A 24057-nucleotide genomic window follows, 5' to 3' on the forward strand; every position below is an offset into this window, starting at 1 on the left:
CATCTTAAAACCAAGCATCTAATTTGTGTTAATCAGCTCTTATGCAATGTTTTGTTTCTTGACTACCACGTTGAGACCATGGAGGATGAGCAGAGGAAGGGAGGAAAAATAAGAAGGTTGAGGTGAAAAAAGTTTGTGTTAAGATAGATGATTCCTCTCAGGAATAAAAGGGGAAAAAAGAGGAGCGAGGGTAATGATCACCCACCTGTAATGCCGCAGCATCGCCGAGAGGAATGCTTTGAAAACTTGCCGATGAAGTGCATCATTAAACAGAAAAGACAGACATGAAGGGAGAAGGAAGGAAAGAAAGTTTGAGCCAATTTTGTTTTAAGTGGGAGCAGTTTGGTCCCCCAGGACACGTTCTGGTCATGCTTTGACAGCTGTTGTAAGTGTAGGAGCATGCAGCAGCTCCTCTTAAAAGACACTCAAACTCTTCTTCCCTTTATATCTGTCATCTAGAGTGCTTTCTGCTTTCAGAATTAAACCTCCTCTGTGCTTCAAGATTCATCATCTAATGTGTTAATCCAGCTCTGCACTGTCTAATTCCCTCTGAATATCACTCTAAATCACTCAAGTCTCCAGCTCTATATTTAGCCCAAAGAATTATGAGAGGAATTAATAACACAGACATGACTTAGTCTTCATTATTTTGGGAAGGGAGAGGGAGGCGCACACATTACAGCAAAATGGAAGGAAACAGGGAGAATATGCAAACTGGCCTGGTTTCTCGCTCCCATTATGTCCCATTTTTCCCACAATTCATTTGGGAACTGTGCCATCCAAAGTCTGAGGAGGAGGACACTTTGTAGGAAAATATAAAAGGAGTTAAAATAACATTGCAGCATCCCAAGAGACATGAAATCAGCAAACTGTTAAACAGCGCAAGTCCCTCCACAGCTGGCCAAGAATTAAACACATTTTCTTAAGTAAGAACACTTTCAAAGCTCAGTTTGATCATCTGGTTTATATGGTAAGATGCTGAAAGATGTATAGAAAATTCATATTTAGGACTATTCTCATTTAATGGATCATTTCTGTGCTGGAAAGAATACATATTGGGTGTCTGAACTGACACGAAATTAATGATCTGTAACACCATGCCACTTTGGATGTGACCACGTAGCTCATTAGGTTAGATGTTTCCATCAAATGCTGAGATCAGTCAAATTATGCATCCTTCTCATCGTTATTTCTATCCACAAGTTCTCATCATGATGCATTCAATGTTCGTGGGAAGTCAGAATTCCTTCTTGCTTTGTGCTCTCCCTGTACATGCATGACTTCCTGTGACTGTCTAAAAATATGCTGGTGATTCTAAATAGACCCTCAGACTGTGTGAGTGACCCCAAATAGGATGAAGCAGGTATAGAAAATGAATAGATGAACAGAACTACAAATGATCTAACAGAGCATGGAATTAGGTGGTATGTGTCTCTTCTTTTCAAATATTTAGCATTTGTGCCGTCAAATCAAGAAGAACTCAGCAGGAACACCAGCTGATCCCTGGTAGGAACTGGTCATGGTAACCTCCCACATTCCCCACACAGGCTTTCTGTCTAAAATGATATTACAGTCACTGAAGAACATTACAATAATGGCTCTTCAACGTTCCTTTTAAATCATCAACATCAGTATTTCAGCACTGGCTGAAAGAGACACCCAAATAGAGATACCACAGAGCTGTGTTTGGGCTTATCATCTGCCTCTCATTAGCTTTATATGGCATGACTGATGTTTGATGAAGAGCAGCAGTAAGCAGCAGTGTCTAATTTGACATGGTGGACCTGATATACAAATCATTTGTCCAGCATATGAGATTTACCTATTTTTAAGATTATGTGCACCAGAGCACAAGTGTTTAATCATCAATGCTTTTCCCTTTAATTACTGGACATGTGTCTAGATGCTGATTGTTTGCACGTAGAAAAACCCATATAAATAGAATACAATGCCCCATGGATGAGTTTCTGTCAACATTCAATATTCAGGTTTCATTTTTTAATATTTACTTTATGTTTTGTCACATCACTAAATACAAATAAGCACTGTAACAAGATTTGTTGAATTGTTGGGTTTTTAAGGTGTAAATTCCCATGAGGCTGATTTGTGCTCTGACCTGACACAAAGCAAATCTTTGTGATTGGAACTAAGCTGAAGTCTCACCGTCGTTATTACATATTTAAAAAATAAGCTGTGAAACAGGTGCGACACTTCCCAACAAAACAAAACTGTCAAAGAAAATTCTCCATGATGCACGTCAAGTTTTTCAGTGTCATAGTTTTGATATGAACCATTTTTTGATAATTAAATGACTGATTGAATGATACGAATGAATTAAATTAATTAATTAAATGATTGATTATTTCATATTACTAATCATGTCTGTTCATCTAACATGTCGTTAGCTTTTTATCAGCTGTCCAGCTTTTTTATTTGAGCTCAGAACAGCTTGCAGATGCTCTTCTCAGACTGCTCAGGGCTGCAGCAGCCTGCAACGTTTAGGTCGGGCAAAACTGTCAGGAAGTGAGGCCAGTGGAACAGTTCTGTCATGGAGCCCAAACTGGGTTATTGCAACTTTCATGTGACACTTTTTTCCCTTTTAACGCACTTGAAAGTCTGTAAAAAATTTAGATTATTATCTCTAATCTGTTGTAAATCTATCAAACACCTTGCAGTATGATCCAGGTGAGTAACTTTAATACTAACAAATGGGATCTTTTATTCTGACTTTTACTTGTTGACAGACTGAAATATGAAAATGGTCATGTATGTTAATCATCCTGTGTGTCTTTAGGCAACATTGACCGCTTAAAGTTTACAGTTATGTCATGTTCAGACAGTAATGCTGTGCTCTTTGATTCTATACATCAGGAACATGTCGCCATAGCGATGTGAGACATTGTACAAGACTGACTGATGATGATGAACCCCATCCTTTCCTAACTCTAGCCATCCCTGAAGGTAGAGAAATACCTCATCTCTCCATTTGGTTACCTAATTCAGGAACTAATGGTTGATCATTTGCAAACCATCCCTTCTCTCTACCTCAATCAGAAGATGCATTCAGTTGAATTTAGCCCTGGATTTGTTACTGTTACTGTAGAATATAAATAATTTTAGCCTCTTGATTACCACCTTCTGCACATTCAGCATGTTTGCATGGCCTTCTAAATTAGTTTGTCCAACACTGAACTTCTATAATGCAGCTAATACATCAATCAAACTGAAATCAAACAGAACAGAAGTTTTCAAATCCAGATTAACTGCCCAGACAATGCTGTTGGATGTCAAATTACCCCCACAAGTACACATTCAACTGGACTCAAATATGCCTAGACAATCTGCACATGCTGCAAATAAAGCTCACAGATGTTTTACGCACCTTTGTGAAAATCAAGTGAAGCAGAAATATGTATTAATACAGTCAAATTCCCAGTGAAGCTGCTGTCAATCAATTATTGTTTTTTTTTTCAGTATCTTCTGTCCAAGAGCTAAACTTGTCAGAAGCTGACAGAAAAGCACATCATTAAGACTCTATGCTAACTCCTGGTCAGGTCACTTTGCTCTAATAAATCTCTAATTCTTTAACTTTAATTATTATATCTATTTATCTATATATTTATAGATAGACAGATGAACAAAAGGGATGAACAAAAACGTTTCATGAAAGAGGATCATGGAGGCCGTCAATAGCCTCGCTGTTGTTGCTCTGACTCCAGCTGAGGTATGAATAAATTTCTCAATAAGTAGCATCTATATGCCCATGAATAATGTTTTATTTGTTTTATTCATTTTTAATTTGGATAATAGCCCATGCCTGGTACCTGAAAGTCACAATTCTCCACTTTGCCCACTTGAAAATATAAACGATGCTAAGAGATAAATAAAAACATTAAAACATGGTGAATAAAACTTTATTAAACTGCTAAACTTCTGTGTTTACCTGCATTAGTTAAACATTATTGTGTTCAAGGTTCTGTTATATGAAGCCACTTGTTATAGCCTGCAAAAGAGAAAACTGGTCGCCTCCAGCATTTCCACCTGTCCAGTAAAGAACTGCACAGTTTAGTGCACAGCATGGGAAACATTAGCCTACTGATTAAATAGAGTCGTTCTACAACTTTATGGTCTGTTACTTGTTAGAAAAAACAGATCGGCTCCTGTCTCCTCCGTGTTACTCCCAGTGGGGGCTGCTCAGCACCTTCTTTTGGGCATCCGCTCCTCTTGCAGCGCCGGGGCATCAAAAGGCTCCATTAGCCAGAACATGGTGTGCAGGACAGAATTATGTTGCAGACTTTCTCTAAAGAGTACAGCAGCATCCACCACCAAAGCAGCAGAGAGGACTTCAAGACGGCTGTGGCTCAAAAGAGGAGATCCTTGGAGACAGGGTAGCTAGCTAGCCATCTGGACACAAGCCGAGGTCTAGACTAGGTCACCTGGTATATGATATATGATATTATGGTATATGACGTTGAAAGCCTGAAACACCCAATGATTCCAGGAACATCACTTAGGATGTGTCCAGAGGCATCAGGAGATGTAATTTCAAAAAGGGAACCTTTGTCTTCCAGGAAGAAATGTGGTAGGTAGGTAAGCTAGCTAGCTAGCTAGCTAGCTAGATAGATAGATAGATAGATAGATAGATAGATAGATAGATAGATAGATAGATAGATAGATAGATAGATAGATAGATAGATAGATAGATAGATAGATAGATAGATAGATAGATAGATGTGTTGCTTGCCATGCAACACTGGCGTAAAACAAATGACATCATATTAAGTTTAACTATGTGGATCTCCTGCAGACAACCAGTGAACAGTTACATACATATGGGAGTTGAACAAGACAACAGGGAACTTGTTTCATCTGCAGAGCAGGTGTGACACTGAGATGGAGCAGAAGCAGGACGATGTGATGCAGAATGATTTTCTGTCCTGTTTCTGCTCTGATTTTCATACATGACCCAGTGAGACACATTCGTCTGCTGCATGACTGCACCATGAAGCTCAACATCAACAGCATCTTCAGTGCTGCCTGCTCAGGATCGAACTGGATTACAACACAAGCATTGGGGATGTCTGTATCCACCACCTCTAAATACTCTCCTCCATTGTCCTCTGGCTTTGCACAGTAAACATCGGCTGCAACAGGCCTTTATCTTGTGCATCTTTACTTTGCAACCAGGCTAATAAAAGCAATAGAGTCAATAAAATACCAACTTGCAGCCTAGAACATTTCACAGCCTTTAATCTCTGTGACAAAACCACCTTCATCAATTTATTAACCTTATAGTAAATTTATTAACCTTATAGTAAATTTATTAACCTTGTGGTAAATGTATTAACCTTATGGTAAATGCATTGGAACCTGCACAGAGTAAACAAATGTGCAGCATTCCTGACTCCATTCTGTCATTTACTCCAATATTTTATGCCATTATCACAAACTTAACTTGATCTAATGTAATTATTCAAGACTCCAATAAGGTAGTGTTGAGTGAGTGATTACTTTTTGTTGTGTACTGCCTCCATGTAAATAAAACTGCACTGAAACATATTTAAACCAAACAAACAAGATGTTCATCTTAATATATAGAAGCAAATGGAAGTAAATAAGCAGCATTCTTGCTGGTTGGCTCAGACGAAAAGTAAACATCAGCTGATTTTTTTCAGTCTCATCCAGGGACTTGGTAGTCTTGGTGCACCTTTAAATGAGACTGTCCTCTTCCCCAAAACATGCTCATGTAGCATATGTTGTTTAGAATTTGATTGAAAGGGTTTGAGAGCACCGACATGTGGAAGGCATAAATGATGCCATGATGGAGATGTTTGCATTGTAAAAATAATTTATTTTAGCCTTAGCCATCTTCATTTCTTCTCCCGAAGAATGTGAAGTTACAGTGAAAAGTCAAACAGGAAATGACAACCTTTTGTCATGAAACGTTCTGTTTGCACAACCATGGAAACCATGTGGTTGCAGTGGTACTGAGGGTCGGAACTGAGTAACATAAATTAAAGCATTTCCATCATCCGATGCTCTTTACTGGACTAAGAACATGGTTACTTCCCTTCCCACTTATGCAACTGTGATGCAGCAAAGTTTACCAAAAGATAAACGCCAAAAACAAGCAAAATTTTAAGGTAAAATGATTTTCATGTTTTATTTTAGACTTGAGAGGAAATTATGTGAAATATGAATAGAATTTTCATATCGGAATTTATTTTGCATCAATAACACGTCATGAACCAACATCTAAAGATTCAAAAGTTCTAACACATTTTAATCCTCACAAGCTAAAATTCTGCTTAAAAACAAGCATCATTTTTTATATCTTAAAAATATGGCATCCAGAACTGGATCTCCTTCATATGAGGAAAAGACACTGAGTATTACAAGGTTGACATGCTGAGACTGGGCCCAACGCCTAATGTCCTCTCCTGTTTTTTCCTTCTCTCCTCTGCTGCTCAGGCCAACCAACATGAGGCTAATTGGATCACTTAAATGTCAGCATCGCTGAGATGTGGGAAAAAAGAATAACCCTTCATTCTGTGCGCTTATGCTCCAAATGTTTTGTTAAAGCTTTAAATGTCAACGTTTTAAAGATATATGGTGATTATGTTTGTCTGCTATGAGTCAAGCAAACCTAAACAAGATTCTGTGGCTTGGAGGACTGAACCAGATGTGAATTGTAAAAATAAACATAAAAGAACTCTAAACACATTGTTGACTTCTGGGATAAATCAACTCGGATATTTAAACAGTTCTCACAGCTCATATTGTGACTGTTTCATGTTTAGTTGGGTTTGTTTCTTTCTTTCTTTCTTTTTTTTTGGCAAAACTTATATCACCTGTTCTGCGTTGAATGAGGTTGCAGGGCGGATATTCAACTCATTCATCACTCTTTATGAATGAGGCCGCAGCTGAACATTCAGAAATGCAAACAAATATCTCAGAGTTGTTTTTTATGTAATAAAACCAAAGGGATACAGACTGTGACAACTGTACTGGAATACACCCACACACACTTCTCTTATTTTTTCTAAAACTAAATATTCACAAACATGGAGGTGCTGACAGAAGACTTACTGTTGCAGGAGAGAGGAGTGGATGAGGAGCACTGTGGCAGAAAGGGTTGAGTGAACACAAATGAAGGAGAAAAGAAAACGCTGCAACTGTGATTCGGTGACAGCAGGATGCATTGCAAGGTCACACACAGCTTGCACCCAAAGACCTGGATTTCATTTAGGCCTATCTTAAAACAAAGCCATCACACAACTGAATATGTTCATGCAAACGGACTGAATGAAGTGGTCTTTGATGCATGTATGTCACACAAAGAAAACAGATGAAGCTGATCCCATACAAAACAATCCTAAATTAAAGTTCAATTTAGAGTCAATAACAGCTTAAACGCGCATATTTACTTGTGTCTGATGCATTAATTTGTATATTTAAACCATGCTATAGTTATAACGTACATTACCTCTCAATATGTCCTCATAATTGCATCTATAATGTCATATTCAGATGAACTGTACACACCTCGCGCATGCAGTGAGCAGCCACTGATGGGAAGGAACCTCCTCACTGAGATTAGCCGACACTTGCCGCAAGACTCCAGCAAGCTCATTACCATTTTCCTCCCTTTACACGCAGCGCCTCGCATCCCTCACTGCCTCCGCACAAAACACTGTTTAATTCAAGACAATACCATCCTAATTCATCCACTTTTGTCATAGCTTACCATTTTATTGCCACTATCCGAATGTAACACCTGCGCTGCGGCTCCCGAGCGCCGCTGGAGACAAACCAACCCGCGCGGAGCTGTGAAGGTGCAAGATCCCCCCGTTGATACAACTTCCAGGCGAAATGCAGATTGGCTTGTTGCGGACTGAACAACTAAAAACGCTAACAGTTTTGTTTTTGGAGCAACAACCAGAGAAACCAAACGAGGTTTCTTCTTAGCGCGTGTCGTTGAGTTGGGATGATTTCGAGCAATTCCTCTGCCCTGCGGCTGGCTGATCGCTTCGCCCTCCGCGCAAGAATGCGCTGTGCATTTCAACTAAGCCCCTCTCACACACTCGCTGCCTCTCTTCTTTTCATCCACACACATAAGCCTCTCACACATGCGCGCAAGGAGGTACAAATCCAATCTCGCATGATATATTGGGAGACATAAACGGGCTGTGTTAAATAATCCAATCTCACCAGGTTCAGCACAAAGGATGATATTAGTTATATGTGGTGGAACATATGTGTGTGTGTGTGTTGTCCTGAGGTCATCATTAAGGACAAAGAAATTATGTTGGAGGAGAGCACCTTATCCTAGGGTACCTGTAGATAAACATATTCCAAAATGGGGTTTTACATTACAAATGCACTGTCTAACAACTGATGCTACCAGTTCAAAACCAGTCTAATGGAAGTTTGCAGAGGTGGACCAGAACACCTGGACTCCTCCTTTTTGTTTAGGTTTCACCCCATCCTCAACTGCCTCTTTTTCAAGACTAAATGATGATTTTTCTAACCTTATCTAACACAAATAATAACTAATTTTGGACAATAGTAGAAATAAAAAACAAAAAAAAGGGGGGGGGGGGGGGTCTAGAACAAATGAAGAGCCTGGACAATCTAAAAATGGCTGAGCAAGAAATCCTACATTAAAACAACATGGAAGCACTTTGGGTTCTAGGAAGCTGAACTACAACATTGTAAATATTTTAGAAATGGAATTATTGACTAATTACCTTGTTGTAGGACCATTAATAAAAGGATTTCAAACCTCATCACCCATTCTAACCCAATCCAAACTCATTCAAGGGTGCATCAAATAACCAACCTTATTGCCAAATCTGCATCTGTATTCAGTCTTTTGTGCTGTGATGCACATTCTGGTGCTCAGATGCAGCATCCAACCTCCAAGATATTTTATCAACACAGTGTTGCTACAATGAGACCAAAACTGAAGCCATTAAAAGGAGCTGCCACACAATCTGATTGGCTGATAACTTCTCTTTCAAACAAGAGCAGAAAATGAGTGATTATATCTCACATGAAGAGGATGCTGGTTAGAATTCTGTTTCTTTAATGATTCTGAACGTGCTCACATCTGTATTTGTTTACTACAAGTTTGCAGTTGCAGACACACTTTTCTTATTTTGTTAGTTTTTCTTCATTCATGCAAAATGTGTTGGAAAAATTGTATGAAAGCTCTTTGGTTTTGTAATAGAATCAAATTGTGAGGTGCTTCTACTTGTATGATCACGGCTCCTGCCACGAGACACGACAACACAAAACAACCAAAAACATCTCACTGAAACATTTCTGGATAAAAACAGTATTTAAGAGTAAGAAAGTATTTTCCCAAAGGAAAGTGTGGTCTTGTGTTTTACAAACACACTGAAATCTACCCATTCTACTTGCTTCCCACTGCTAAAGATATGCTTGTTAAACTGACCTCTGAGCAGGGGTATAGGTTTAATTCAGACCTCTCAGCTGTATATGCAGCAGGAAATGGGGACGACCCAGGAGTTGCTGGATATTGGTGGGAACTGTCCCTGCTGTCCTTAGCCAATTCTACGCACATGTTTTGGAGACTATAGAGATACGCATAGGATAATTACATGGTGCACTTTGCCAGATGCTGTTGTTCATCAAGTTATTTTAACCTCATTTTGGGACTTAATAAGAACCAGATTACTTACATTATCAAAAATGAAAGCAAGTCTATTTTAAATTTTACCTTTACTGTTATAACAAGGGACACACATACACTGCTCTACTCTGAATTTGTTTGAATTGAAAATATTAAAAAAATTCATATTAGAAATGACTGTGCTACGAAGCATTAAATACAGGTTTGTAAACTCACAGGGTAAATTATACTTAAGCTTATTCTCTCCACCACCATTTAATTAACATCAGAAAATGTGTGTGTGTGTGTGTGTGTGTGTGTGTGTGTGTGTGTGTGTGTGTGTGTGTGTGTGTGTGTGTGTGTGGGTGTGTGTGTGTGTGTGTGTGTGTTTGTGTGTTCATCCCTTCCAGTCATTTCCCAGATGGCCAGTGAGGATTTTAGCTGAGGCTCAAGATGGAGTAAACCTCACTTAACTTTACTTACACTTTGGTTTTTAATTCAATTTCCACATCACAGTCAATGCACTGTGGAGTCTGCATAACATGGCTGCGCATGCGTTTGGGAGTCCAGTTCTTGTACTACCAGCAGTTACAGGTCAAGGCAGATGAGGAGACCTTTACACGAGTGTCTCTATTTTCACTGTTCCTTGTTGCCTGCTGCAGTTGGTGTAGAATTCTATGTATCAGCAGCAAACAGGAAAAATGTGAATGCTCTGGGTCACACGCATCCAATTTCAAAAGCAAAGAGAAAATGCATTTAAAAGCAGCGCTCCCAGACTAAAACTTATTTTTTGCAGTGGTGTGGTGATCACAGCTGTGAGCTTCTGTATCATCAGTACTCCTGCCCTTCTGTAAGAAAGTGGAAGGGAAGTGGGTGAAAGAGTTCCAGCAAGGTTGCAGGAGTAGGAGGTGGGTTATTTTATCACTTCTCACAGTGAGGTCTGTGTTTGATGTGCAACATTTTTTCCTACTTTTTCTGTCAGAGAAATGCTACAGAGTGCTCTGGTCTTACCTTGACCACTTCCAATTTTCCTCTCAAGCACTGAAAATGCAGCATGTGTATTTTTCCCTCTTTTTGATCTAAACTTAATGCTGAAAGCTGTGAATTTCATTCTCCTGCTGCCATCCAGCCCTCCCACACAGTGTGTAGTGGTGACTCAAGCACCTCAAGTCTGCCTTCATCTTCCACCCTGAGCTGCAAAAAAATCTTCACTTTTTTTTTTTTTTTTGCTAACTTTCCTTCACCCTCAGACCAGCATATACCACAAACACCACATGCTCGCGTACAAACACACAAACACAGACTCACACTCAGAAACTGGCCACTCTGAAGCGACCATGATCAGGATTTCAGTGTTTCTCTTGATGCAATGACATCATCGCTAATTGATCCTCTTGAAGTCTGAAAGAGGAATAATATGCTGCTATATAGGGTTGCCATAGCAACTGGCCCATTTCAATGCAAGGAGATGCAGAGTGCTGCTGGAAGCTCAGGGGTAATTGGGGATGCTGGGGTGGAAAAAGTGGGTGTTACAATGTGTGTGAAGAGAAGTGAGTGTTAGCTGGCCAAAGGGAAAGAAAAAGAAAGAGAAAGGAGGAATGAAACAGCCTGACTGCACTCAGGAAGAAAAATACACACACCAGCCACAAAAAAACCTCATTAAAAAAAACCTTTCTCCATCAACAAGATTCAAGTATGAAAGACAGGTAGGCAAACACAGAAATAAATTTCTTTATAATGAGCCGAAAAACTATTGAGATTTGGATCAATCACAAGTCTTCAGCTGCGGACACACAACTGCACAGATCCATCCATAGCAGAGGTGAAAGGAAGAGAAAAAAAAACAGCCTGATTGACTGACTTTAATTGAACGTTCGATGATCAAACCCACTGTCACATCGACAGAGCAACATCCACAATCCTGCAATGAGGCACACTGGCAGCTTTCTGCAGCATAACGAGCTAATCAGCCGGTTATTGTAGTGTGAAAAGACTAATCAAAGGCTACTGAGAATTACTATTACTATATACAGTATATATATATATATATATATATATGTGTGTGTGTGTATGAGAAATGAATGTGCTGCATTACACTTGATGTGCTGCATGGATCACACTGAGATAACAGGATTAGCCACAAAAAAAAAAAAAAAAAAAATGTTCTTTTTATTATTTCATCAATGTGACTAAAAGTAACCCGCATAGAGAGGAAGGGATCAGACGGACAGACAGACGGACGGCACTTTCTGAATGTCTGCCGGGCCTTTAATGTGTGGGATCCTTTCAGTGTTTGAAACAGATGAGCTGTAAGTGTTTCTTCCCAGGTCTTTATAAATCATGCTGCATTATGAGAAGACCCAGTGCTATTTTTTTATTCTTTCTATCTTTCTCCAGTTTCCCCACAGCCTTTTCTTTCAGGTAGAAACTCTGTTGCCATGGTGATTTCCATCGCTGTTATTGCAACAGTATGATGAGGAAGACTGGCTGGCAGAGAGGAAGATACATCATATTTACATTCCCGAACACACTCAGGGGATGTCGGTGCCAGCATTTATCACCCTGACAGCATGTTTGCCCCTCCCACTGTGAATCCAGCTTTACAGATCATACATCAACTGTGTGGGATGGAGGACTTACACATTAGTTAGATTAGTCTCTTCTGTATGCCATTAATACACACTTATCATGAGGTGTCTGTGCTTTCTGCCCACTGGTTTCCGGGAATGTTTCCAATCTCTGTGATCGCATTGTAAATGAAATGGACGAACCAGGACAGAGATTTTTTACCACTAATTTTAAAGTCTAGCTTATTTTACAACCATTCTGTCATTTGTCATTCTGGTGGGATTTAGACATATTTTTCATTAGCTGAATGACCATTTATCTGGCCACAGTATACTCCGTTGGATATGGATTTTCAAATTGAAACAAAAAGAATTTCGGTCAGCAGCTGTTCCTAGATTCATGTCATGCTCTTAAAGGCTCTCAGAATAGCAGTGTTGATTCATCTCCTGACAATCTCAAAGGCAGATCGGCAAGAGGGTTATCAATTTCTAAAAACATGATTTTATTTTCTCCTGCAAATTAGTCAAGAGGGAGAAGAGCAATTTGTCTGAAGTGGTCTGAAAGAGATGGACAAGATCTTGCTGCCCTCCTTAGGACAGGATCTCTCTCATTAGTTTAAAGCTTTTATATATTATAAAGCTTTATGAAGCAGCAAGCAGCTGTCTGCTCTGTGAACATAAATCAGTGAGTGTTTGTTTTCTATAAATATAGATGTGTTCTTATATCTTTTATATCTTTCATATCTTTATTTCTTTACTTATGTGTGCCTGTTATATTTATAATTTTCTATTTATGTGTGCTTACGGGAGTCACACGAGTTCCTTTCCAATTCCCCAACTAAGTACCAGAGGGACAGAGAGGCGGCACCGTAAGCAAGAGGAGGTGGGAGCAGCAGACAAGATTCTGCAAAGCTGTGGGGAAGAAACAACTGGAACTTGGAGAATATGGGAAGACACTGTTCAGAGGAAGGTGACCTGGACTGAGATTTGGAAAACTGAGCATCCCCACATCAAATTCCTTATCCAGGCAGTTTATGATGTGCTTCAAAGCCCACCTAACCTGCACACATGGAACAGAATCACCAGCTCATCCTCTGTGTTCCAAGTGAAGAACCCTTGGGCACACCTTCAGCAGCTGCACTAAGGCACTTGGAGAAGAACGGTACCGTTGGAGGAGTGACCAAGTCCTTAAGACCATCGCTGAAGCCATCAGCTCAGGACTTGAGTGGACAAATCAGTACCGCCCCTCCAAGAGAACCATTTTGTTTGTCAAGGCTGAGGAGCAGGAAACCCTTGCAGCCAGAAGAACACCTGCAATCCTGACCTCCACAAGAGTCTGGCAGCTGCTGGTGGACCTTGAGCCACCGTCCTGTGTCCAGACAATGGCCCTCATTTATCAAACCAACTTGGAAATGAGCACACATCTGATCGCAGTAATTACAATACGATTGGATCCACATGTCATTCATGAAACATTCATATGTGACTAATCCCAGCGTACAAATGGTCCGGCCTTGATAAATGCGGCGGCGGAAATCCATCGTCATTTACATGTTATGCCCTTAATTATTCGTGGTCCAGAGACCTCGCTCAGTGAGGTCAAACTGTGGAGAGGAGACATTCTGCCAAAAAAAATAAACTTTAGGAGGTTGAGATCGAAATCCTCACTTGTGAAATGGAAAAGAATAAAGAGGTGATGTTTGGCAGCCTAAAAACCGGAGTCAAAGGGATGAACAAAAACGTCACATCAAAGAGGATCATGGAGGCCGTCAATAGCCTCGCCATTGTTGCTCTGACTCCAGCTGAGGTATGAATAAATTTCTCAATAAGTAGCAGCTATATGCCCATGATTAATGTTTTATTTGTTTTATTCATTTTTAATTTGGATAATAGCCCATGCCTGCTACCTGAAAGTCACAATTCTCCACTTTGCCCACTTGAAAATATAAACGATGCTAAGAGATAAATAAAAACATTAAAACACGGTGGATAAAACTTTATCAAACTGCTAAACATCCGTGTTTACCTGCATTAGTTAAACATTATTGTGTTCAAGGTTCTGTTATATGAAGCCACTTGTTAAAGCCTGCAAAAGAGAAAACTGGTCGCCTCCAGCATTTCCACCTGTCCAGTAAAGAACTGCACAGTTTAGTGCACAGCATGGGAAACATTAGCCTACTGATTAAATAGAGTCGTTCTACAACTTTATGGTCTGTTACTTGTTAGAAAAAACAGATCGGCTCCTTTCTTCTCCGTGTTACTCCCAGTGGGGGCTGCTCAGCACCTTCTTTTGGGCATCCGCTCCTCTTGCAGTGCCGAGGCATCAAAAGGCTCCATTAGCCAGAACATGGTGTGCAGGACAGAATTATGTTGCAGACTTTCTCTAAAGAGTACAGCAGCATCCCCCTCCAAAGCAGCAGAGAGGACTTCAAGATGGCTGTGGTTCAAAAGAGGAGATCCTTGGAGACAGGGTAGCTAGCTAGCCACCTGGACACAAGCCGAGGTCTAGACTAGGTCACCTGGTATATGACGTTGAAAGCCTGAAACACCCAATGATTCCAGGAACATCACTTAGGATGTGTCCAGAGGCATCAGGAGATGTAATTTCAAAAAGGGAACCTTTGTCTTCCAGGAAGAAATGTGGTAGGTAGGTAAGCTAGCTAACTAGCTAGCTAGCTAGATAGATAGATAGATAGATAGATAGATAGATAGATAGATAGATAGATAGATAGATAGATAGATAGATAGATAGATAGATAGATAGATAGATAGATAGATATTAACACCAAAACGATTTACTTCATCAATTACAATGACACCTTTGATCATGATTATACAAATTCATTTTCAAACAAAAAAAGATTTAGAATAAAGATCTGTGTATAGTGAAGTGTTAACAAAATGGCCCTTTGGTCTCTCTCGTCGTCAGGTCTTTGCAGACAAAAGTCTAACATTGAGTGAGAATTCAACAAGTCATGGCTCTTTTTCAAAGGCTCGGACCAATGAACTGTCCTCATGTTCTCTCAGTCTTCTGTGTTCTTGTTTTCCTAGCCGAGGAAGTGAATCACCCTCTTCAGCTACACTCTCGTCCAGATCAATGGAGATCTCCACATGAGTCCTCACAAACCTCCCCGCTCTTCTTCTTCGCTTTACCATTACCATGGAGACTGGAGCGAGCAACCTCGCTGCAACTCATGGACACATATACTGACTGTGCTTCAGTTCAGGAGGTGAAAGAGATTCCTCTGTCCCTCGTCTGTCCTGCTCTTTTCACCCAAACCCTCCTTCAAATTGTCAGAGTTCAACGCTACTTTACTAAAGTCCCACACTTTATTTTTCCCCCGTGGGTGGTGGGTAACAGGTTATTGACCAAAGTAAAACTAAAGGTCCAGGGTGACTGAATGCATTTGGAACACTGAGAGACACAGTGATAAGGGAATATGATGAGGCTCTGGGGATAAAAAACAAGCAAAGCAAGTAACTGAAAGGTCAGCGTGCTATAACCAGTGTCAAGCTGTGTGAGTATACACTTAAAGACACACAAAATTCAATTTTGAAAAGTGCAAAAAACAATAAACAAACGTCAGCAAATTAAATCCAAAAGAACTGTGATCTGGATCCCTTCATACTTTATATCTTTATTGGGCTTTATTATGAACACTTTGACATATAACATCATAGGAAGCGTTTCAAAAATTGAGCTTAAATCAGGCTTTTCAGTTAGAGGATGACATGAAATGCAGCAGCAACATCCATCCATCCATCGTCCATACCTGCTAATCCCAATGCCGGACCGAAGGGAAGCTGGAGTCTGCTCCAGCTTCTACCAGGCAAAAAGCAGTGTACACCTTGAAAAGGTCCCCAGTCCATCACAGGGCCAACACAGCAGGACAAACAACCAGTCATACTCACATTAACTCATAGGGAGAATTTAGAAACACCAGTAAACCTAACAGGCATGTTTTTGGACTGTGGGAGGAAGCTGGAGTCCCCAGCTGAGGTTCAAACCAGGACCTGTCTTGCTGTGAAGCAATGGTGCAAACTAATATGTGTAAGAGTGAAAAAATAATGTCTTTTTTAAACTTTTAAACCCAAATCAGGGGCAGTTTTCGACATTTTGGGGCCATCCGCTTCCCTTATTTCTCCAGTTTTCATCCCTTATTCGCTCATTTCATCAGCCAGACTCATAAAACGCAAGATTAAGTTCTGCTACAACTCACAATTGCAATTAATCTTCTTAACATTTTTTTCCAGTGAGTCCATTCTATCTTTATCTGTAGATATTTATAGCTGCTGTGAGAGACTGTCCCAAGTATCCATGTTATTGATGTCTTAAGCAAATAAAGTGGGGCTACTCAATTCAGTGCTACGAGGGCAGCAGTCCTGCAGGTTTTCAATGTGTTCCTGCTCCAACACACCTGACTCAAACTAATGAGTCATTGTGCAAAACTTGATAGGCTGTTGGATCCATGTAGTTTGACTCAGGTGTGTTGGAGCAGGGAAACACTGAAAGCCTGCAGGGCTGCAGGTCTTTACTGCTGTACGGTTTTTCCTATTACTAAACCCGTCCCGACTAAACAAAGTACTATTTTTTAGGGTTGTCACATTGGTTAGATCAGGGGAGCCCAAGTCTGATCCTTGAGAAATACTATCCTGCAACTTTTAGATGCATCCCTCCTTCAAAACACCTGAATCCCATGCCTGAATCCCCTCATCCACGTGGTATTCAACATGCAGAGGCCTGGTAGCGAGGCATTCATTTGATTCAGGTGTGTTGGAGAAGAGTTGCATCTAAAAGTTGCAGGATAGTAGACTTGGGCACAGCTGGGTTAGATAAAAACACACAAAGTAATGGTTTTTGTTTTCTTGTTCTTTTGTCTTTATTTTTATTTGCTGCAGATGAACCATGCATGTCTTATTTTCTTTCTTTGCTGCCTCTTGATTTGTCTTTTAAATTTAGACTTGAACAGATCCTCTGTACTACTGAGAAGTGCTTTTCGAGTCATCATGGTGTATTAAAAATACATTTTTATTACCTTTTAGCTTATATGTTTATTGAGAAACATAGTTTAAAACATATAATCCATGCAGATAATTGATTGGAAATTTTAGAAATGTCAATGGCAGCTTGTGGCCCAAGGTGATTACATATCTTCTCTGATTGGGGTTTCTGAACCTACCATCTGAATGTGGAGCTGAATCTGAGACTCATCATGTTTACATGAGTTTCTGCAATGTGATTGGTTGATTAGGTATTCACACTAGCAATCAATGTGTACCTAATAAAGTGACCATGAGTGTAATTTTCCCTTTTTGTAATTCATTAGCATTGATGGAGTGATTAGTTATTAATGTGTTAATTCTTTTCAGCATCAAATATTTCTTGTTAGCGATCACTATGGGAGACAGAGCTGTAAACATGAAGCAGATCTTCCTTTCTGTGCATGGGAGTAATCATCTCTTTGAGACTGCCTCATCGAAACATGAAGAAGAAGATACTCCAAACCCAAACATGACAGCATAATGTTGTCAGCTCCAAAATGTGTTGTGACAGCTAGTTACTGGGGTTTCTTGTTGCTCATTCATCCAGCAGACAGAATTAACTTAATCTACATTATGTACAGTACATCTGTCCAACATGCTGCTGCTACATGATCTGACCTGGGAGAAACAGCTTCAGGGAGAGAGCAGCCACTGCAGAGAAGAAACTTTGACAGACATCCTCAGAGAAAAGCAATGCTGGGTTAAACATTAGGAGTCCAAACAATGTGAGGACCAGCTTTCACTTGATAAATAAAACATCCTGTATTTTCATTAAAGCTGATCTCCTGCAGGCTCGACAGGCCACGGTGAGAAATGAAGATTGCACCGCAAAAGAGTCCATTTTTCAGTGTCTGCTATTGTGTGTGTTGGCTTTTTGCCCTTACTAGAATAATTTTCTAATTACCAGAGGATAGGGGATAAAAACAGATTTTTCATGACTGTCGCAACCCCACTGCTATTAAAAGTGTTTTTCATGGTGGTATAAAACTGATCGCATTGCATGAAAATGCCTCATGTGTCAATCAGGATATTGAGCAGCAGAATATCTGGACCACAAACATAGACATGTGTAAATAACCAGAGGAAATGAGAAGCTTTACTCCAGCTCAATCTTAAACCATATGTTTTCAAAACCAGTTACATCTACTGAGATGGACTGTTTTCTCCCTGCACTTCATGTTACAGCAGAGTGATGTATATGTCAGAAAGCTGAATAAAAATAGGCTGTTGTTTCTGGCCAGTGATAAGTTTTTTTTAACCCTAGCAGAGAAAGTTACAAACCAAGACACCTACTTTAAACAGCAGCATCAGCTTATGTTTAACCAAAATGTAAAAACTACCTTTTAAAGCCTTTGGACCAATGAAACAGCTGACTGAAACATGTCAGGGTCTCTAGGTTTTGTTGATAGCCTTGGAGTTTGACTTGTTTTTTTCTTCCAGGCTCTTCCTAAGCTCTCAGATTTGCTGTTAAGTTTGGTTTAGTTATTGGTTTCTGTTACAACTGCTGTTTTACTTTCTTAGTCTATTTTTATTTTTTCCAATTGGGCTTTCTTAAGTTCAGAATGGGGTTATTATATTTTTTTTCCTCATGATTATGTTGTTTCCACTAAATGTACGTGATGATACTTTCACACACAGATTATTGTCTAACAGGGATCCTCAGTTTTGGTCCTTGAGGGCCGAGGTCCTGCAGGTTTTAGACATTTCCCTGCTGCAACACACCTGACTCAAATCAATGAGTAAATAATTAGTAGACTTGCAGTCGGCAGGCAGCAGATTCACATGTCTGCGGTGGAAAGTGGTAACAGGTTTAAGCTGTCTTGCTGGAGACACGGCCTGGTGCTTGAAACAATTTTATGACTTTGGTCATCGGCTCGGAGTAGAGCCGCTGCTCTCAAGAGGAGCCAGATGAGGTCATCTGGTCAGGATGCCTCCTGGATGCTTTCTTGAAGAGGTGTTTTGGGCCTCGTGGAAGACCCAGAGCATGCACAGCAGTAAAAGTTGGGAAATGTGGTTTCTCTGCCTCAGGGATGCTGCTGGGCAACAACAGCTCCTATAATGTACATAAAATAAATCCAAAAAACTAAACTACATCTTCTATACAAGTCAGAAACTCAAGTTTTAAAGTCAGAAAGTTGCATAATAAAACTGGATCTCTTCATTTGTTATTGTCAAGTGATGTGGGCTTTGGTTTGAATGTAAGTCGTGTAAATTATTTGAAGACTGTGCTCAACAACGATGTGCTTATCGAAAAACATTTGTAGTTAATGTGTTAAAAATCGAGAACTGGATAATCAAACTGAATGAGTTTAAAATGCCTTTACAGAAATTTTGCTGGTGATGTTAAAATGCCATCTATTCTTGACACACACATCAGCTCCTGCCTGCTGCAATGAAATTACTGCCTTTATCAGAGTGTAATCACTGTTATTGTGCTGTCTCCCCTTGTACTGTCACACAGCCAGAGGAAATGGCTGTGAGTCTATTTTCAGGCTGCCTGCAGATGGCAGCTAGCAGTAAGACCCGTCTGTTTAAAAAACTATACAAGTAAAAGCCCTCAGAAACACAGCCTACTGCAGATATTACACCGAGAAAATGCTGTTGTGGTGTCTTTAAGATTTGAGGGTTATGTGCCCAAATTTTTGCCTGTTGCAGACTTAATGTTTTATACATGGAGCTATAGTTCATGTCATGCTGGGTTCCCATATGTGTCTTTGAAAATGTCTTGTCATTTGCTTCTGAGCTAAGCTATTAAAAGCAGCAGCTTTAAAGTAAGGATCTTCCTGGTTCCAACACAGTCTCTTTCAGCATTTGTCTTGCCATTCGTAAAGGTTATTGTCCTCGCTTCAGCAGCAGAACACTGAGCGATGAGTTCATTTTCAGGGCCAAAGGTTCTTCGGGGAAGGACATGGGCTGCAGTTTATTTGAAATGTAGATTCTGAGCAATGTCTTTCACCCTGGTCATGAAAAATGCATGCTGTGATCTCATTATCCTGCTCTCCTCTTGGAACGCTACATAAAATCAATCCAGGGCAGAGGAGGGGTGAGAACTCTACAGATTCTTCTTCCCTTTTAACTATGAGTGAGAAGAGGCCCTACAAGTGGAATAAGAAGTGGGTGTGTGTACTGAAGAGGTGGTTTGGCTTGATTAACACATTAACTACAGGCTTTTCTTTCTTTCACACTTACTTGCTGTTTTTTATTTACATTTAGTTCAGTTTAGATCAGAAATCCTCAATGATGAACAATGTCCTGCATATATTATTTCTATACTTATTGGACAATTATGTGTTGATGATGTACGGATATGTCTACTGCATTGAAGCAGAAATCAGCAGAATTTAAAAGGGACATATCATGTGACTTCTGTTTAATTTTATGCATTTAAATCTGTGTTGTTGAGGTGCTCAAATCTTGAATCGTGAAAGTTTAAAGTACAATAGGCCGACTAAAGAAACTGATATGTTTGCATAGTCTATAGAGCAGAACAAGGGAGCAGTTTAGGGGTCTATGACGTTGTTCGGGGCCCCAGAGTGGTCCACTTCTGTTGGCACACCAAAAAAAATGACAAAATATAAAGTATAGAAGGTACGGAGCCCGTCTAGTGTCAGTGGTGAAAAAAATAAAGACCGGTAGGATTCCGTGCACGCGGATTATGAAACCGTGCTCACAGTTTAACAACCCGTTAGCACAGATTATGAAACCGTGCTCACAGTTTAACAACCCGTTAGCACAGATTATGAAACCGTGCTCACAGTTTAACAACCCGTTAGCACAGATTATGAAACCGTGCTCACAGTTTAACAACCCGTTAACACAGATTATGAAACCGTGCTCACAGTTTAACAACCCGTTAGCACAGATTATGAAACCGTGCTCTCTGTTTTGCAAACGGTGCGCGCGAATTGTGCGCATGGACATCTGCGGAGAGCTTGGACTTCAGTTGAATGATGAGCTCGGACGCATGACCCGCTGCTGCCAGGTAAGTCAAGTGGATTCTTCCAAGTAATTTCTTTATAAACTTGAAGCAGTGTCATATTTCAATCAGCGCACTACAAAATGACTATTTAGGCTATGTTACACTGAGATAAGACTTTTGCATTTGCGCAGATGCGCGTTAGGGCCGTCCTCGTTAGCCAAACTGGTTGGCTGGAGATTTGCTTGTAAAAGTGATGGTTTCCGCTTCCTATGAAACTCTTTTTTTTTTTTTAACTATACATATATATAGTTATATAACTATATATATATATAGTATATTGCTGTCCTTGTACTCTATTTTAATTTCATATTATGTTTGGAATAAAGACATTTAATATCTAATCAAAGCTGTAAACAACATAATATAATGTGGTCTTTCAGACTGAAAGACCACATTATATTGCGTGTATACTGAAAGTTTCAGTACAAACAACAAATCAATAATTTGCCTCATGTGGCACATGAAAACCTGCAGCCACAGGGCCATTTAGGGGACCAGTTTGACACTCATTTGGTAAGGTCTTTTATTATTTGAGGACATCTAAATTCTTTATTTATGACTGCTGGTGAATTTCTTAACCTTAAAATTGACTCAAATACTTGCTAAATCATTGTGAATATCTGAGAGCCGACTCCTCAATTAGAGGTGCTAGAATAAGATGAAGATTGTTTTTAAACCATAGTAATAATTCTCCCTTTCTTTCCCTAGGCAATTCCTTTGTGAGAGCTGGGACAATTGACCCTTGACTTCTTAGTCCTTCAAAGTTTGTCAGTCGTTCCACAATGGAAAAACTCAACTTAATAAAACTTTACTTCAAGTTGGGCCTGAACTATAAAGACATACTGTATATTCTGAGTACAAAACATCAAACTATTCTCAGTTTGAGAACCCTTAAGCGAATTTTGAAACAGAATGGACTATTTCGTCGAATCCATTTTGACACTTTAGAGGAAACAGTTGGATTCATTAGGGAGCAGCTCCAAGGTTCAGGTGCTTTGCATGGCTACAGGTGGATGTATGCTAAATGTAAAGAAAATGGTTTGCATGTCAGAAAAGAGGATGTACGCCTCATTCTTTCAACTTTGGACCCAGACGGCACAGAAACACGACGAAGAAGAAGACTGCAAAGACGAACATACTTTGCCAAAGGACCAAATTTTGTATGGCATGCTGACTCGTATGACAAGCTGAAACCCTTTGGTATTTGCATCAATGGAGCCATTGACGGATTTTCAAGAAGAATACTGTGGCTTAATGCATACCATACCAGCAGTGACCCCAAAGTTATTGGAGGTTATTTCCTTGAAACTATAAGGGAGATAGGTGGATGTGCTTGTATCCTGAGGACAGATATGGGGACAGAAAACAGCTCAGTTCGGGATATGCAGCGTTACCTTCGTCGTAACGATGATGATAATCAGGCTGGTGACAAAAGCTTTATTTATGGAAGAAGCACAGCTAATCAGAGAATTGAAAGCTGGTGGGGCTTTCTCCGAAAAGAGTGTGTGGACTTTTGGCTTGACCACTTTCATAGACTGAAACATGAGGGGAATTATGCTGGGGACTTTTTGGACAAAAACCTCATGTTGTTCTGCTTCTGTGGTTTGATACAGGTAAGTGACGAAAATGACTGCATGATGCGGTGTATATGTCCAGCCTCCTTTTGTTCTTGATTTATCATTTTAAAGTGAAAAAAATGGATAACACACACTGCAGTATTTGGAGCTATTGTTTTAACTGGATTATGAGAATCGTATGAGGAAATATACCTCCAAAAATATTTAAAGAGAAAATATGTATTTATAGTATTTTCATGACTTGCTCATTTTATTAATTCCAGTATTTTAATATTGATCTTTTTGTTCTCACCTCTGCAGGATGAGTTAGATTCCACCAAGGAATCATGGAACAGCCATGTAATACGTCCATCAAGTAATGAATTGGTTCCACATGGGCGTCCTGATGCAATGTACTTGATTCCTGAACTTTATGATACTCAAGATTATCTATGCAAAGTGTCAGAAGAGGATTTGATCAGGTGTGAAGATGACTGTATTCACCGCAGTGACATTGCTTGTGATGAAGATGTGTTCATCCTCTGCACCCACATTATGGCACAAAACAATCTTCCCATTCCTGCTGATGTACACATGGCCATAGACCTCTATCTTTTTTTAAGAAGAGAACTGATCACAATTTTAAATCCTGATAGATAATAGCAAATGGAGTGTTTTTTGATGTAAACAAACCAATTGCTAGAATAGAGTCTATCTTCCTTGTGACCATGAACTAGATCAGGCGCTACAGAAAACGAATAAAGGAATGAATTTTTGGACTTCTGAAGTGAACATATTTTTTCAAGATGAATGCAAAAAAAAAATCATTGATAAAGTCAAAGTAACTTTATTGATATTCAGTCTTCACATATATATCTTCATAAGTGTATATACGGTTTTTTTTATTGGGGCTTGGGGTTGGTTGATAAAGAAACCACGTCTTCTCAAATCAGTGAACGTACATTCACCTATTTCATTTTTATGACTGAGAAATATTGTGCTACTGGATTCAGTTGGAAACATATCTGAATGTTTCAATAACAATGGAAAACAACTAAAATTTTGCTCTGCACATTACTGTCAGTGTTTATGGTGCAGATCACCAAGAACAATGTATCAAATAAATAGAAGGCTGAGAATTTTGTGCCATTCTCTTCATTCATCCTTTTGTTTTCAGTTTTTTCTGTTTATGCCATCAGTTAATGTTTTGCATTTGTTTTTGTTGTAATTTTTGACATATGTATCGGATCTCAGGTAGAACAAGTAAAATTTGTC

At 39.6% G+C, this 24057-nt stretch overlaps 2 protein-coding genes across 6 annotated transcripts in view; one reads left to right on the top strand and one right to left on the bottom strand.

Annotated features, from left to right (window-relative positions):
• The window catches only part of adcyap1r1b (adenylate cyclase activating polypeptide 1b (pituitary) receptor type I), a 33264-nt gene extending 25178 nt beyond the window's left edge, over positions 1–8086 (bottom strand). For 3 of the 4 annotated variants that reach the window (XM_042005639.1, XM_042005636.1, XM_042005640.1), the window contains exon 1: positions 7748–8086. In XM_042005639.1, the coding sequence (XP_041861573.1) occupies positions 7748–7750 (3 nt within the window). In that variant the 5' untranslated portion in view covers positions 7751–8086. Of the gene's footprint in view, positions 1–7545; positions 7680–7747 lie in introns of all 4 variants that reach the window. The other variant, XM_042005637.1, reaches the window with a different exon arrangement.
• LOC121652712 lies at positions 1416–23918 on the top strand. Of its 2 annotated transcripts, XM_042005642.1 has the most exons (4): positions 1416–1430; positions 20833–21229; positions 21935–22839; positions 23104–23918. In XM_042005642.1, the coding sequence occupies exons 3-4, from the start codon at positions 22009–22011 to the stop codon at positions 23440–23442; spliced, it is 1170 nt and encodes a 389-aa protein (XP_041861576.1). In that variant the 5' UTR covers positions 1416–1430; positions 20833–21229; positions 21935–22008; the 3' UTR covers positions 23443–23918. The 2 variants fall into 2 exon arrangements, with proteins under 2 accessions (XP_041861576.1, XP_041861577.1); XM_042005643.1 differs by lacking the exons at positions 1416–1430; positions 20833–21229 and having other exon boundaries at positions 21515–22839.
• Positions 23919–24057: the final 139 nt, after the last annotated feature.

Source organism: Melanotaenia boesemani, chromosome 14 (genome assembly GCF_017639745.1).
Source record: "Melanotaenia boesemani isolate fMelBoe1 chromosome 14, fMelBoe1.pri, whole genome shotgun sequence".
In the NCBI taxonomy this organism is placed as follows: Eukaryota; Metazoa; Chordata; class Actinopteri; order Atheriniformes; family Melanotaeniidae; genus Melanotaenia; species Melanotaenia boesemani.